At 49.0% G+C, this 14,238-nt stretch overlaps 1 protein-coding gene across 1 annotated transcript in view; it reads left to right on the top strand.

Annotated features, from left to right (window-relative positions):
- The window catches only part of TDRD9 (tudor domain containing 9), a 2,714,501-nt gene that overhangs the window by 2,397,617 nt on the left and 302,646 nt on the right, over window positions 1–14,238 (top strand). The window contains exon 33 of the mRNA XM_085626273.1: window positions 5,760–5,898. Coding sequence (XP_085482399.1) covers window positions 5,760–5,898 — 139 coding nt within the window. The remainder of the gene's footprint in view (window positions 1–5,759; window positions 5,899–14,238) is intronic.

Raw genomic sequence — 14,238 nt, 5'->3', positions numbered from 1 at the left:
CAAAAAGCAAAAATCTGGGGTGATCATAGGATTGCAGACCCTACTCTCCTACAACCAGTCTTTCACTTTTTGTGAGATGCCTGCACTCTCAAAGTTAAACGGTAGCACTTAGGTCACCATAGTAGGAGTGGCTCTTTTTGTGTTAAACATTATTGATTGGAGGCTGCCTACTCCTAGTACACTGTGCCTCTAGTTCCCTTCCCTAGGTCTTCCCTGGGGTTCTTGTGGTTAAACATTTCTTAACACCTAACAGTTTTATTCTTTATAGGGTTTTCTGTTATTGTTTGTTTATTATGTTTATGTACGAATAAAGAAAAACTTATTTCAATAATTCTTAAACCTTACTTCAGCTTATTTGTAGTTAATGTCATTACAAACCTACGTCTAACATTCTGCATGCTTTTACGATGCAATATCTAAATCTAAATTCATTTGTGCATTTTCTTGAACGTAGTAACCTAACACACATTTGTCATGTTCGAAAATAAATGTCACAAATCAGTTTTTCCAGGGTGAATTCATAGAGATAAATGAAAGAGAAGATCCATTCTCTATCAGTAGTTGCTTGGGCCGTTATGCTGGCCCCTTTTTTTTTTTTTTTTTTTTTTTTTTAAACTTGTGTTTATTATCATTAAAGTTAGGGCATTGCACAATCACAGTAATATTTATACTAATGCATTCTGTTGGTACATTAATGCTGGCCCTTTTTGTAGATCTGGAGGAACTCAGCAATGTACCAGGGCATAGAAACCTGTATTCCCTTCAAGATGGCATTTGAGAAGTGATTCATATAGGGTCCTCAGTCCTCTAGGTTTAATTTAAATAGCCCCTTTGAGATCTGGTCTTCGCCATACATACCTAGGCCTCCCAAAATGGGACCCAGGGTCCTCCATGTAATGTACCATTACAGGCACTCTTGCACTCAGAGTATGTACACAGTACATACATTGCCCAGCACGGTTACCTCCATCTATTGTGCCACCACAGACACACTTACATTCTGCTTGCACTACTCATTACTGTAGACCTTATGTTGCCACTTGCAGGCACACATGCAACCAGCACACACATTCACTATGCTCAAGCTGCACAACACTACATCCTTCATGTACTGTCCTCCTTACAAGTAGACGTACACTCAGTACATGGGCTCACCATTCACAGGTTACACCAACTGCTCTATCCTTGTACTTCACCATTCCAAGGCATACATACAATCAGTGCAGAGTCACTTCTCCTGCACTACGCAGCACTTTACATTTAACTAATTTAGGCCAAAGGGCACACAGCAACTGAACTTTAAAAAGTGAGTGGACCTGTTGGCCTCACTCCAGTGATGCAGGTTAAGAAGGTCCTTTTCACTCCTCCTGATCAGTACACAGTATGCTGCCACCACTGAGCTCATGCAGCTTAACTCCTGGTGATAGTATTAACCTTCCTCCACTGTGAGGCTATTGCTATGGGCGCCCCTCCTAGTACAACAAGACCACAATCTGTGAAACAGGTCTTAGTCATGGCGCACACGCATGATCTGTGTTTGCCAATGACCGCAAACATCAGCATTAGGGATCTAGATAACAGTAAAGTTGGGCACTCCGGGCAGGAGTGGCACGTTCATTACCTTTCAGAGGTCTTTTCTATCCCAACTGTTTGAAAATGTTGTGAAATTTACAGTGTGAAGTTGACACCTTTTTAGTTTAATAAAATCATGCATATGTGCGCCTTTACTAAACTCTGGGTTTTCAAGTTGTTCAGGACAAGGAAAATATATACATTCTGTCAAACAGGTCCTAAATAATTATTTATCCTATCTCATTTCCTTCAGTTAAATGGTTTGTAAATTAGACACAATGTCCTCCCTGTAGGAGAGTAGGATCTGCTTCTTATGGTTACCCCCACGTTTTGCTGCTGTAACACTGTTTTTCGACTTTAGTCTGGCTGGGGCCCTGCTATTCAGGACCCCAGCCTAGCTGCTTCCTCTCTAAATTGATTCCTAGTACCTTAGGTACACCACAGATTGGATTCTGAGGTGCCCTTATAAGTCCCTAGAATATGGTATACTATGTACCCAGGGCATAGGTACCCCAGAGGCCTACCAGGGGCTGAAGCATGTATTATGCCACCCCTGGGAAGCCCTCCAAAATGACACCGCAGGTCTGCTACTGCAGCCTGAGTAAGGTGGTGCATGCACCCCTTACAGAGATATAGGTTCACTATATCTCACCCCTATGGCAGGCCTTATCAATCCTGAAGGCAGGGTGCTTGGTTTTGTGCGAGAGGGTACCCAGGCATGAGCAGAGCCCCTCTGCAGCCTTCAGAATCTCTTTTCCGGGGTTGCCTGTGATGCAGCCTGACCATATACTCTTAAGTGCATTATATCCCAACGGTAAATGATAACTTTGGACTGGCTGCGCGGAAACATGTCGTGTTTGGTGTCATACACCTTGGAATCATACCCCCACACTAGTAACTGGTGTGGGAGTATGATTCCACCCTTCTAGAGGGAGAGACATGATAGCACCGGTATACCCGGTACCAGCTTAAAAGAACCCTGGCATCACAAAATGGATGCTGCAGCCACAGACACGAGTCTGGCCTGCTGACCGAAACTCCGGCAGGGGAGGCCTGGAAAATAGGTTTCCTGTCACAGGGAGGTGTTACCACCTCCCAGACAGGCCTTAGTAGATTAGGGCTGGGTGGGAGCACTCCAGGAGTGCTTTAAGTCCTGCACTGGGAGCACATTTGGTGTCCCTGTGCATAGTCCAGCTCAAAACGGTTGAAGGGGCTACCAGCCCCTGCTCTGGTGCTAAACTGGACAAAGGAAATGGGTGTAGCCACCCCTCTTTCCAAACCCTCCCATAGGTGGGTCCCCTGAGTGAGTCCAACCCCTTCCTTAGGTATAAAGAAGGAACCTCTGTAACCAGAACTTTAGATATCCCTGGACGAAACACTGAAACTGAATCCTGGAACTTCGACAATCTGTTTAACGCCATTTGACTGAAGAATCTCCCTTGGAGTAAAGGAGTTACTCCCCTGCTTGACAGGCACCAAAGACGCATCTGTACAGTCTGCATCTCAGAAGCTCCCGCCGGACGCCGAAGACTTTGTGTCAGGTTGTCAGTAGCACAAGAACACAATCCAACGCCACTAATCTTGTTGCAGTGGCCAGCGGGAACGATGGTTAGCTGAAAGGTTTCCCAATTCCACTGAACGCAATCTCAACAGAGTTACGGAAACACTGCTGCTGAAGGAAGCGCCCCGGGGAAAAAAGGGGAAGAGATAAAACAACAAACTGCTTTGTAGATAACACTCGTTTCCTCCCTGGTCTGATCTAGGCTTAGAATGGCGTCCCGCTTGGTTGTAGGACTACAGAGTAAAGAGAAAACAAACAGGAGGAAGAAACACCTCAAGAGAAACACATACAAGTTCATGCAATATTAAAATCACGCACACACTCACTAGGAGCCCTGCTGCTACCTTCATTTCAAATTGTATAGGGATACTGCTATCCTCCTGTAGCTCCACCACAACAGGGATACCATCCAATTCTCATGAGTTTCAATGCAACAAAAATAAAATAGGAACAGAACCAAAGGAAAACATCCAAGTCTGGTAAGAGCTCTATCACTGTTAAATCCACAGCAAGAGCCAACAAGAAAGTTAGTCACAGCAAAGCACTGTCGAAGAAATGCAAAATCAGCTGGCAAAAATGGAATGTAATACAGAGCCCTCAATTGTGGTTCCTTAACCGTGGGAGGGTGCTCAACAGTTTTCTCTTTAGAATGTATTACAGCGTAATGCAGATGTGGCAAAAAACAATCTCGCTGTGTGGGAAGGAAGCGCTCCGGCGCTCCTCCCTGCTGTTAAGAACACAGCACACACTGCGGAAGCAAAATAAAGTCGCGGGCTGGGAGGGAAGCGCTCCGGCGCTCCTCCCTGCTGTTCTGAACAATGCACACACTGCGGAAGCAAAATAAAGTCGCGGGCTGGGAGGGAAACGCTCCGGCGCTCCTCCCTGTCGTTACCTGACTGCTCCTTGCTATTTAAATGCCTGGCCAGAAAGACGGGATAAAGAACAGCACCTCGCTCAGTTCGTGCTGTGCAGAGTCTTCGGGAAGCAGGAGAGACGCTGGCGATATCCAAGCAAAGAATCCGGCGGGGAATACCATCCGCCTACAACGGAGTTCGGATCCAAGATTGTCAAGCACCGTTCCCAGGAAGAGGAGGTGCTTAAGAAGGGGCCATGCTACAAAGACGTTTGTTTATATGATGTCCCACTGCCTGTTGGAAAAGGTTGTGCAGCGGGCTCCTACTCCATTTATACCGGTATCTTAGCATACGAGGAAGAGTATTATGGTGTGAGCTAGCCTGCCTTAATGTAATCGCTACACTTTGCAACACCAGAGGTGGATTTCCAGACTTCCCAGAGGCCGAACCGAGCCCTCATCAAAGCTGAGACCCGTAGCCCTCGTGGAACCGGAACCCCTGGACAGCGTGCACATTTGCAAGTGCATCAGCTTCCCGACGACTCTCCTTGGGGTCCCAGCTATTCTACAGGCTCTAGGCCTTGTGTCTAGTTAAGTCGTGGTTCTTATACCACTATTTTAGTATATGGTTTGGTCCGCCCCTAGGGCTTAACGTGTACTTGTGCTACTTTACTGTAATATTTGAAGTGTAACTTATGTGCTTTTACCTCTAGCCTCATAAAGAGACTTGTCATGTGTGTTTTGGAATAAATACATATATTTTATATATATTTTATATATATATACACACCTGGTGTCGTCTCCTTTCATTTAGCCACTCGAGAAAACAAGCTGCTTTACATTCCTTCGACTGAAGGCAGCTCTCCATAGCTACCACTAGGATAGCTTTCAATAAAGGTTGTCTTTAACCTATCATCAATAAGGGGTTGTTTGGACTGGTACAAGGTGCCCACTATAACTAGTGGACAGCATATACCAGGCCAACTTCTCACACTCCTGATATTCATATAGAGGTTACCATAATGGTTCAGTGTCAAATAATGGTAAAAAAACACTAAATGACGATCATCCTAGAAGAGTACATATGCTTTTAGGCTAGAAACGATACTATCATTAAACCACAGGGCAAGCTGCACTGAATCGCTCATACTACTCATAAAACATGTAACTTCTCAGGAAGAATGTATTTAATTTTTTAATTCTTTTTCAAAGAATGAACTTGTTTACAGTTTCTTGATTGTAGAAGCCCCACACTGGAAAAACATTACAGCAGCATACCTTTTTATTGAGGTAATGATGGGAACACCAGACAATATATTTGGAAGTGTTTGAATGTTTACAAATTTACATTTTCATATGACTTGTCTTCAGTGTCCTTGAACAATCAAAAACCCACAGCAAGAAGAATGGTATTTCATATGGTGCACTGCAACAAACTTGTGCCGAGCATGTACAGTTTTCCTTGTTCTGCTGACATAATACAGTTGTGTTAAGATAATGCATATGTGCAATTGTTGCAGAAGTCATTTGCCAGACTTTGAATCCTTTATTTGTCCCCCAATGCGATTTTGATTTTCTAAAAGTGCCTTATTATTTGATTGTTAATCTTAAGGAGATTTAATATGTAATTTTTCTTCCTCTTAACGTATTTCTTTTGTGCCTGCAGTGACCTAGTTATTGAAAATCATACTGTGACATGTAAACTTTATTAAAAAATTCAAAAGGTTAATTCATCAACATGTGTCTGACAGTTTGTCGTTGTGCTGTTTTTAGGGTTGATCGGTTTGGAAGAAGCTTCACAGGTGTCCTTTGTGGCTTGGGTTGGAACAGGAGCACTGGTACATCTGTGTTAAAAGAGCATGATGTTGAGTTGCCCTTTGATGTTCGATTCGATGCAGAGGACATAGTTGAGGTGAATTATGTTGGTGGCAGGGCCTTTATATCCTTGCAATGCCAGTATTCATTTATTGTGTGTTGTGTATATTAGAGCCTTAGCTTCCAAGTTGTTTTTAGTTTTTAAATGTTTTGCCATATCTTATTTTTATGCACTGCATTAGCCCACAGAAAAATGCCTTGCTTTTGCAAAATTAATATAGCACACTGTTCATATTTTTGTAATGTTATTCAGAGTCTTAAGTAGAATAGTCTTTAAGAACCTTGATGTAGATTTGTCCTAGGGGAGTGGTAAGAGGAAATGATGAAGATGGATGTTGTAGCAGAGAGGAACTGATTCACAAATAAGTATTTTTATGGCCTTTGACTACCTACTGGTTTCCAAATCTGAAAGAGACACGTTAGTGATAGATTCCTTACCTTAGAATATCCCCGTGCGTCAGACCGGATTCGGAAAGTTTTCATCAGCAGTACCCCTGCGCGTCAGTAGGCGTCGTCGTACAGCTCCGCGTACGTCGTTGGCGTCGTAGTCGCCGAGATGACGTCGCTGGAGCTACTTAGGCGCGCCCACGCGCGCATACGTCCGTTATTTATTTCTCCACGCCAGCAAGCGCAGATCCGGAGAGAGCGGTACCCCAGTCATTTTTTGACTGAGTTTTTTGGGACTTTTGTCTCTGTTTTTTGGATACTAACACTCCAGGTGCATAGGAATGCCCAGTTTAAAGTCTTGCGCGGCATGTCCTCAAACTATGTCGGTGAGGGATCCAGACCGTGAGTGTCTCTACTGTCTGGGGCACAGCCACGACTCCGAGTCGTGCTCTCACTGCCGGGCAACGGCTCCGAAAACTTTGCAGGAGCGGTCCCAAAATTGGCTAGAGGCTTGGGAGTCCGCTCCGCACCGTTCTAGGTCCCGGTCCAGTCGGAGGTCGAGGGACCGGCCGCGGAGCCATCACCACCATTCAAAGTCTTCGCACTCGGAGTCAGGTAAGGTGAAGCATAAGAAGTCGAAGAAACGTTGTTGCTCTTCGCCTTCCTCTAGCTGGTTGCACGACGCTGCTGAGGGTGCAGATGGCGCCACCCCTGTGGCTCCAGCCGAGCCTCCGCAGTTGCTGATGGCCTACCCGCCCTTTCCGGCTCCATCTGCGACTCCAGACCAGCTGAAGGAGTTCCTGTCAGCTATGGCACGTGTCTTTGGACCGTCCGGCCCCGCCGGTGCGCCTTCTGGCCCCGCTGGCCCTACTGGGGGTCTTCGTTCTTCAATGTCTCTGGCTCCGGCCCGACGTCGTCGACTACTTTGGTCTCGACGCCGAGAGACCCCCGTGGATCCAAGCATGGATCCCCGTCCATGTCAGTTGGCCCAGTACGACCTCTATCGACGGCACCACCACCGGCGTCTACCGATGCCATCCCTGGCCTCCTCCCCGACGTGGAGATGGTGCCGGAAGGGAGTCGACCAACGCCAATTCCGATGCCGTTTGGGAATTTATTTCCCTTACTTCAACCACCTCCTTAAGTTCCACCTGTTCGGCAGGTTGACAAGGACGGGGAGTACTGGGAGGGGTCTGAGGACCCTCTCGCAGCACAATGCGAGTTAGACCCAGACTGGAATGAGGATCTGGGGGATGCAGGTGACCAGGATTATACTCCTGAACCTCGCTCACTGTCTCCTTCTACCGTGGCTACGGAGGAGGGTGGTTCCTACTCTATGGTGTTGTGAAGGGCGGCCGAGGCTCTCCACCTCGAGTTTCCTACCGTGGCCGTCAGGACTAACCTCCTGACAGAGGTGCTTCGGTCGGCGTCTTCTACTACGGAGCCGCTGCTGCCCTTTAATGATGCACTCTCGGACGTTCTTTTGGGCACCTGGTCCAGGCCCAACACAGGGGCTCCTGTGGATAAGAACGTGGCCCGACGCCATCGCCCGGTCCCAGGCGACCCCATTTTCCTCTCCCAACACCCTACTCCTGAGAGCTTGGTTGTCCAAGCCACTGCGTCCCCGAGCGCATTCCCTTCCTCACCTCCGGACAGGGAATCCAAGAAACTGGAGCAGGTTGGGAAGAAGATTTTCTCTTCTGCCAGTTCAGGACTGCGGGCTGTGAACACCGCATGTTTCTTGGGCTGTTATTCCCATTCTGTGTGGGATACGGTTGCGCAAGTGCTGCCTCAGTGTCCCGTGGAGGCTCGGACAGTACACTCCCAAGCTATTGCTGAGGGGAGAGACGCAGCCAAGTTCACCATCCGTTGTGGTCTTGACTCTGCTGACTCTCTGGGCAGGGCGAGTTCAACGACAGTGGCGCTACACCGTCACGCCTGGCTGAGGACGACTGGCATGTCAGGGGATGTCCAGAACACGTTAATGGACATGCCCATTGATGACACTCGCCTGTTTGGCGATCAAGCAGATTGCGCGTTGGAACGTTTTAAGGACTCGCGGGCAACAGTCAAGTCTTTGGGCCTTTCAGCCACACGCACTCCTTCCGCTTCTGCTTTTCGCTCCTTTTATGGTCAATGATGGGGCACCCAAGCACGTTCGTTTCGGAGCCACAGGCCTGCGCAGCAACAGTCTCAGCGTAGCCGCGGACGTGGGACCCATAGAGGGGGAGTCTCGGGGCCAGTGTGCAGGTCAATCCACCACCCCCCTGCTGCCCCTGCCTCCAAACCTTCCTAGTTCGGTGTTTCAGGCCCACCAGACATCAGTAGGTGGCAGGATTCACCATCACCTCCACCACTGGCACACCATCACATCAGACAGGTGGGTTCTGCAAATTGTCCGAAGGGGTTACTCCCTCCCCTTCGAGACGACCCCCCCAGCCATGCCATCTCAGTATCACCGCATGCCGGGGGATCACTTGGCACTGCTCCAGCAGGAAGTTATGGCCCTCTTGGCCAAGGGGGCCATCGAGCGCGTTCCGATGCCAGAAGTAGGTCATGGTTGTTACTCCCACTACTTCTTGGTTCCAAAGAAGGGGAAAGGCCTGCTTCCTATCTTAGACCTTCGGAACGTCAATCACTTCCTCCGAAAGGAGAAGTTCAAGATGCTCACACTTGCTCAGGTCTTGTCTGCCCTCGACCCGCAAGACTGGATTGTAGCGTTCGACCTGCAGGATGCATATTTTCATATCCCCGTCCTGCCGGCCCACCGGCGTTACCTGCGATTCACGGTAGGGCAGGAGCATTTTCAGTTCACCGTGCTCCCCTTTGGCCTTACCAGCGCCCCTCGGGTGTTCACCAAAGTGATGGCGGTGGTCGCCGCTCATCCGCGCAGATCAGGGGTTTCAGTCTTCCCCTATCTCGACGACTGGTTGTTGAAGGCGGGCTCGCCCCAAACAGTCCTCTCCCACCTCCAGACTGCGGCTGACCACCTGCATTTGCTGGGGTTCTCCATCAACGTGCCGAGGTCGCACCCGATTCCCTCTCAGAAGCTCCTCTTCATTGGAGCGGTTCTGGACACGGCGCAGTTTCGGGTTCATCCTCCCAAACAGCGAGTCGGGACATTTGGGCTATGATTACGTTCTTTCAGCCCTTGGCCTTGGTTTCGGTTAGGATGACCTTGAGGCTGCTGGGCCTCGTGGCCTCCTGTATCCTGCTAACCAACCATGCCAGATGGCATATGCGGGCTCTGCAGTGGGACCTGAAGTTCCAGTGGGCGCAGCATCAGGGGAACCTGTCCGACTACGTCCAGATCTCTGAGGGCACTGCACAACAATTGCAGTGGTGGCTCACGAATCAGCATTGGGTCAGCAGCAGATCCCTCTCCCTTCCCCAGCCAGAGCACACAATGGTGATGGATGTGTCCCTCCTGGGATGGAGTGGTCACATGGGAGAGGCGGAGATCAGAGGCCTCTGGTCTCTGGCAGAGTCCCGGCTCCATATCAACCTTCTGGAGCTTCGGGCGATCATTCTTGCACTGAAGGCAATCCTTCCCTCTGTCAAGGGGAGGGTGGTGCAGGTGTTCACGGACAACACCACTGCCATATGGTATTGCAACAAACAAGGCGGGGTTGGGGTTATGGACCCTATGTCAGGAGACTCTGCACCTCTGGACATGGCTGGAACGTCAAGGCATTTCCTTGATGGTTCAACACCTGGCAGGTTCCTTGAACGCCAGGGTGGACGAACTCAGCAGCCGGTGCCTGATGGATCACGAATGGCGTCTTCACTCGAAGGTGGCCCAAGGTCTCCTTCAACAGTGGGGAAAGCCTTGGTTAGATCTATTCACCACCGAAGAGAACACGCAATCTCATCAGTTCTGCGCGTTGGAATTTCCAAGGTGGCACTCGCTCGGAGGCGCTTTTCATCGCGAGGGGAGTTGCGGTCTATTGTACGCCTTTCCGTCTATATCACTTCTACCGAGAGTGAATGAATGAATGAATGAAATACAATTTATATTGCGCAACTAAAACCCGAAGGCATCAAGGCGCCTACAAAACAGATCAAAAACAGAAGGCAGAACACAACTACAGGTATGACCTCGCAAAAAGACAGGTTTTCAAAGCATTTCTAAATAGCTGTAGAGTGGGAAGGGACCTAGGTTCAAGTGGAAGAGCATTCCACCACTTAGGTGCCAGAATGGAAAAGGCTTTGCCCTCCCATTTAGTTCTCCGGATACGGGGGACTAATAAAAGAAGTCTATTAGAAGAGCGCAAGTTCCTGGAGGGGCTGTAGAAAGATAGAATAGATCCGATTCCAGTAGAGCTACCATTAGCTAGGGCCCTATAGGTCATGCACATGGTCTTAAAAAGTATCCGGTCCTCTATAGGAAGCCATTGTAACAGTTTTCTGGCAGAGGTAGCCGAGGCACGCCTGGGCAAATCCAGGACAAACCTAGCTGCTGCGTTCTGGACCATTTGCAAGCGCTGCAGCAGACTTTTATTCAGTCCCGCATATAGCGCATTGCAGTAGTCCAGCCGGGAGCCAATGAGAGCAACAGCAACTTGTTTCCTTGCCTGCTGCAAGAGATAGTGCCTGCTCTTCCTCAGTATGTGTATAATGCCCCAACAAGTAGAGATAGTTCTATTGACTTGTTGACACATGCTGAGGGTGGGGTCGATCAAAACTCCTAGGTTCTTGGCCGACAGGACACGCTCCCAGTGAGTCCGGCCACCAGTCGATTGACCATACCTCTTCCTTTCCTCCGAACACCATCACCTCCGTCTTCTCCCCATTCAGTTTCAATGAATTATGAATCATCCATTGGCCGACTGCCTCCATACAAGATCTAAAATTGGAGGCAGTCGAGCTAACTGACTGGGAGATAGAGACGAGGATCTGCGTGTCATCTGCATAGGAAACTACCTCCATCCCAAAAGATCTAATTAGTCTGGCAAGGGGGGTCACGTATATGTTAAAAAGGGTCGGACTTAATGCCGACCCCTGAGGGACCCCACATTGCACAGACATGGATGGAGATAGGAACTCCCCCAGCTTCACTCTTTGCTCTCTTTGATCGAGGAAAGAGGTCAATAGATGCAGGGCTGCTCCCTCAACCCCGATCTCCCTCAGGCGCGATGTTAAAACTGAGGGAGAAAGGGTGTCAAAGGCTGCCGTGAGGTTTAGCAGGATCAGGAGGGTGGTCTGACCCCCATCCGCACGTGTGCGGATATTATCCAGCACTATGGTGAGGGCTGACTCGGTGCTATGTTCCCTCCTGAAACCATGCTGGGAGTAATCAAGGCAACCCGAACTTTCCACGAAAGCTGCAAGATGTTTATTCAGATGAGTTTCTAACATCTTCGCAGGGGCAGGGAGCAGTGAAATGAAATGGGGCGAAAGTTCTTTAGAACCCCAGGATCAAGAGATGGTTTCTTGAGTAAAGGTTTCACTACCGCCCTTTTCCATTGAGGGGGAAAAATGCCATCCCTCATGGCCCTATTCATGATGTCAACGAGAGGGGGCAGGAGGGATTCCCTGCACTGCTTGAGGATCTTAAGCGGGCAGGTATCCAATGGCGAGCCTGACTTGGTATTGTTCAGGAGGTTCTCTAAATCCTGCAAAGAGAGGGGAGGGAAGGATTCCAAACGTCCCAGAGAGGGTTTCTCAGTAAGAGCAGTGAGAACAGGAGCCGCATCCACAGGTACAAGGGGCTCAATGGTTAAAGTCCTCTGCAGCTCTAAAGCGGAATAAATGTCAGAGATCTTCGTCTGGAAAAAGACAGCTATGCTGTTACAGAGCTGCTGCGAGGCAATAACAGGGTCCGGGGTTTAAAGGGACATAAGAGAGTCCACTATCCTGAAAAGCTCCTTCGGAGAGGAGAGTGAGGTGGTAAGGGCCGTAAAATGTTCCTGTTTAGCCCTTATCACTTCCATCTTGTATTTCCTCATCAGGGTTTTGTGGGCCTCCTTGTCCCCCCGATCCCAGCTAGTATGCCATAACCGCTCCCGTCTCCTGACTTCCTGTCTAAGAAATCTTAAATGCTCCGAAAACCAAGGGGCAGATGGCTTTTTTCTCGCTGAGTAACGCGCCCTGATAGGAGCCAACTCATCCAGTGCCTCAGTGACAGCCTTTTCGAATTGCGCGACCGCCACCTGGACATTATCCTCCTGGAAGATGGACAGGCTAGAAATCCAAGGAGCAAAGGAACTATTAGTGATATTCTTAAAATCCCTACGTAGTTCCCTTTTGCTCAGAACTTTTTCGTACCTGTCGACGGTCGGGCAGGACACCTCAAACGGTACGGCCAGGTGATCAGACCATGAGAAGAAGAAGGGGTCCTTTACCACCAACCTCCCATCATTGGAGAAGATCCCGTCAAGCGTATGACCCGCTCGATGGGTAGCACCTCTGACCAGTTGAGTCAGTCCACAGGCTGACGTAACATCCAGCAGGGAAAGAGTATCATTGGCCTCCAACAACTCCAGGTGATAATTTAAGTCTCCCAGAACAGTTAAATTTTCGCAACCAAAGTAAGGTTCTAAAATATGGAGCAGCTGTTGTCCAAAGTCCAATCTAGAACCGGGGGGACGATAAATCAAGATCCCATTAAAAGGGGTCTCATGAATACCTTTTAGAGAGAAGTACAAGGCTTGGAAGTTGTCCTTGGGGTCTGATAGAGATAGGGTATGACAATAAAAGCTATCTTTATACAGAATCGCTAGCCCTCCTCCCACACGGCCCATTCTATGCTGCCGGGACAGGCAGTAGCCCACAGGGACCGCTTCAACAAGATCTGGACCAGAGGAGTCCTTCGCCCACGTTTCCGTGACAAAGACCCACGAGGGTTTCCTGTCCAGTATGAGATCCTTAAAAGCAATATTATTCTTTATCAGCGAGCGGGCATTAATAAGAATACAGTCTTCTCTCGCCAAGCTGATTCCTATATCAATATTGTGTCCTAATGAATGGGGGGATGGAGGAAGAATCAGACCCCCAGAGCCTACCAATGAACATCCGCAGCCTAAAGGAAGTATGAGATCATCCGGGGAGCTCTTGTGGGAACACAAAAGTCTTGATGGTTTAAGCCTGAAAAGTTCATGCTTAGAATACTGAAGGACATAGGATTCGCCCTGCGATGACCAGACGTCCAGCCGGCCAGCCAGTCCTCAGCGCGGACGGGCGCAGACGGGCTGGACTCTGGCGTGACTCCGGCGTCACTGCGGCGCACACGCTGCGCGCAGACTTGGGCGAACTTCAGCTGAGCCCTTACTGCAGTTCAGCGAAGCCCTGACTGACACCCTCATGTGTACTTGGGCTAAACCATGTTTATACCTGACTTTGAACAGACAGATATCCCCGTGATATCCCAGTGACCCTTCCTTCCTGATACATCATCACACTCCTGAGACCCTGGAAGTCCAGGAATCTACTTGCAGGATTATCATGTTTCTTTCGCTTCAACCACCCTTGTTCCCTGGGACAGAATCAAAACAAATTGAGGCATTCGGAAGTAGGATGTTCTCATCAGCTAGCCTCACCCTTCAGTCAGTCAATGCCAGCCGTTTGCTGTGTTGGTGCTCCTGTACATTATAGGACGCGGTTGTAGAGATCTTGCCAGCAGTCCCAGAGGAATTCTGGGTCGATTTTGGGCAGACCATTGAGGATTCCAGAATGTGGCGAAATAGGATACATTCGGGCCTGGGCATGACTGACTGTTTAGGTAGAGCAATCATGACTAGCGTGGTGCTTAGGCAGCATGTGAGATCCAGTAGCTTGTTGGGTAACATCCAGGCATCGTCATGGATAGAGACATCTAGCCACAGATTCCTTCCTCAGGCTGCGCGCCATAATGTCCAGTTAAAATAGGGCTCTATCCAGTCCACCTGACTGCTAGAGCGCAGAGTGAGGAGAGAGCTTCCCTAAAACCCACCCAAGATGGCGCCCAGAAATTACAAAGCGCGGAGGTCAGACCCGCCAAATAGCGGTGAGG

The sequence above is a fragment of the Triturus cristatus genome, chromosome 9, assembly GCF_964204655.1.
Source record: "Triturus cristatus chromosome 9, aTriCri1.1, whole genome shotgun sequence".
Lineage (NCBI taxonomy): Eukaryota > Metazoa > Chordata > Amphibia > Caudata > Salamandridae > Triturus > Triturus cristatus.
Note: the sequence above shows the minus strand (reverse complement) of the source record. Positions and strands in the feature narration are given on the sequence as shown.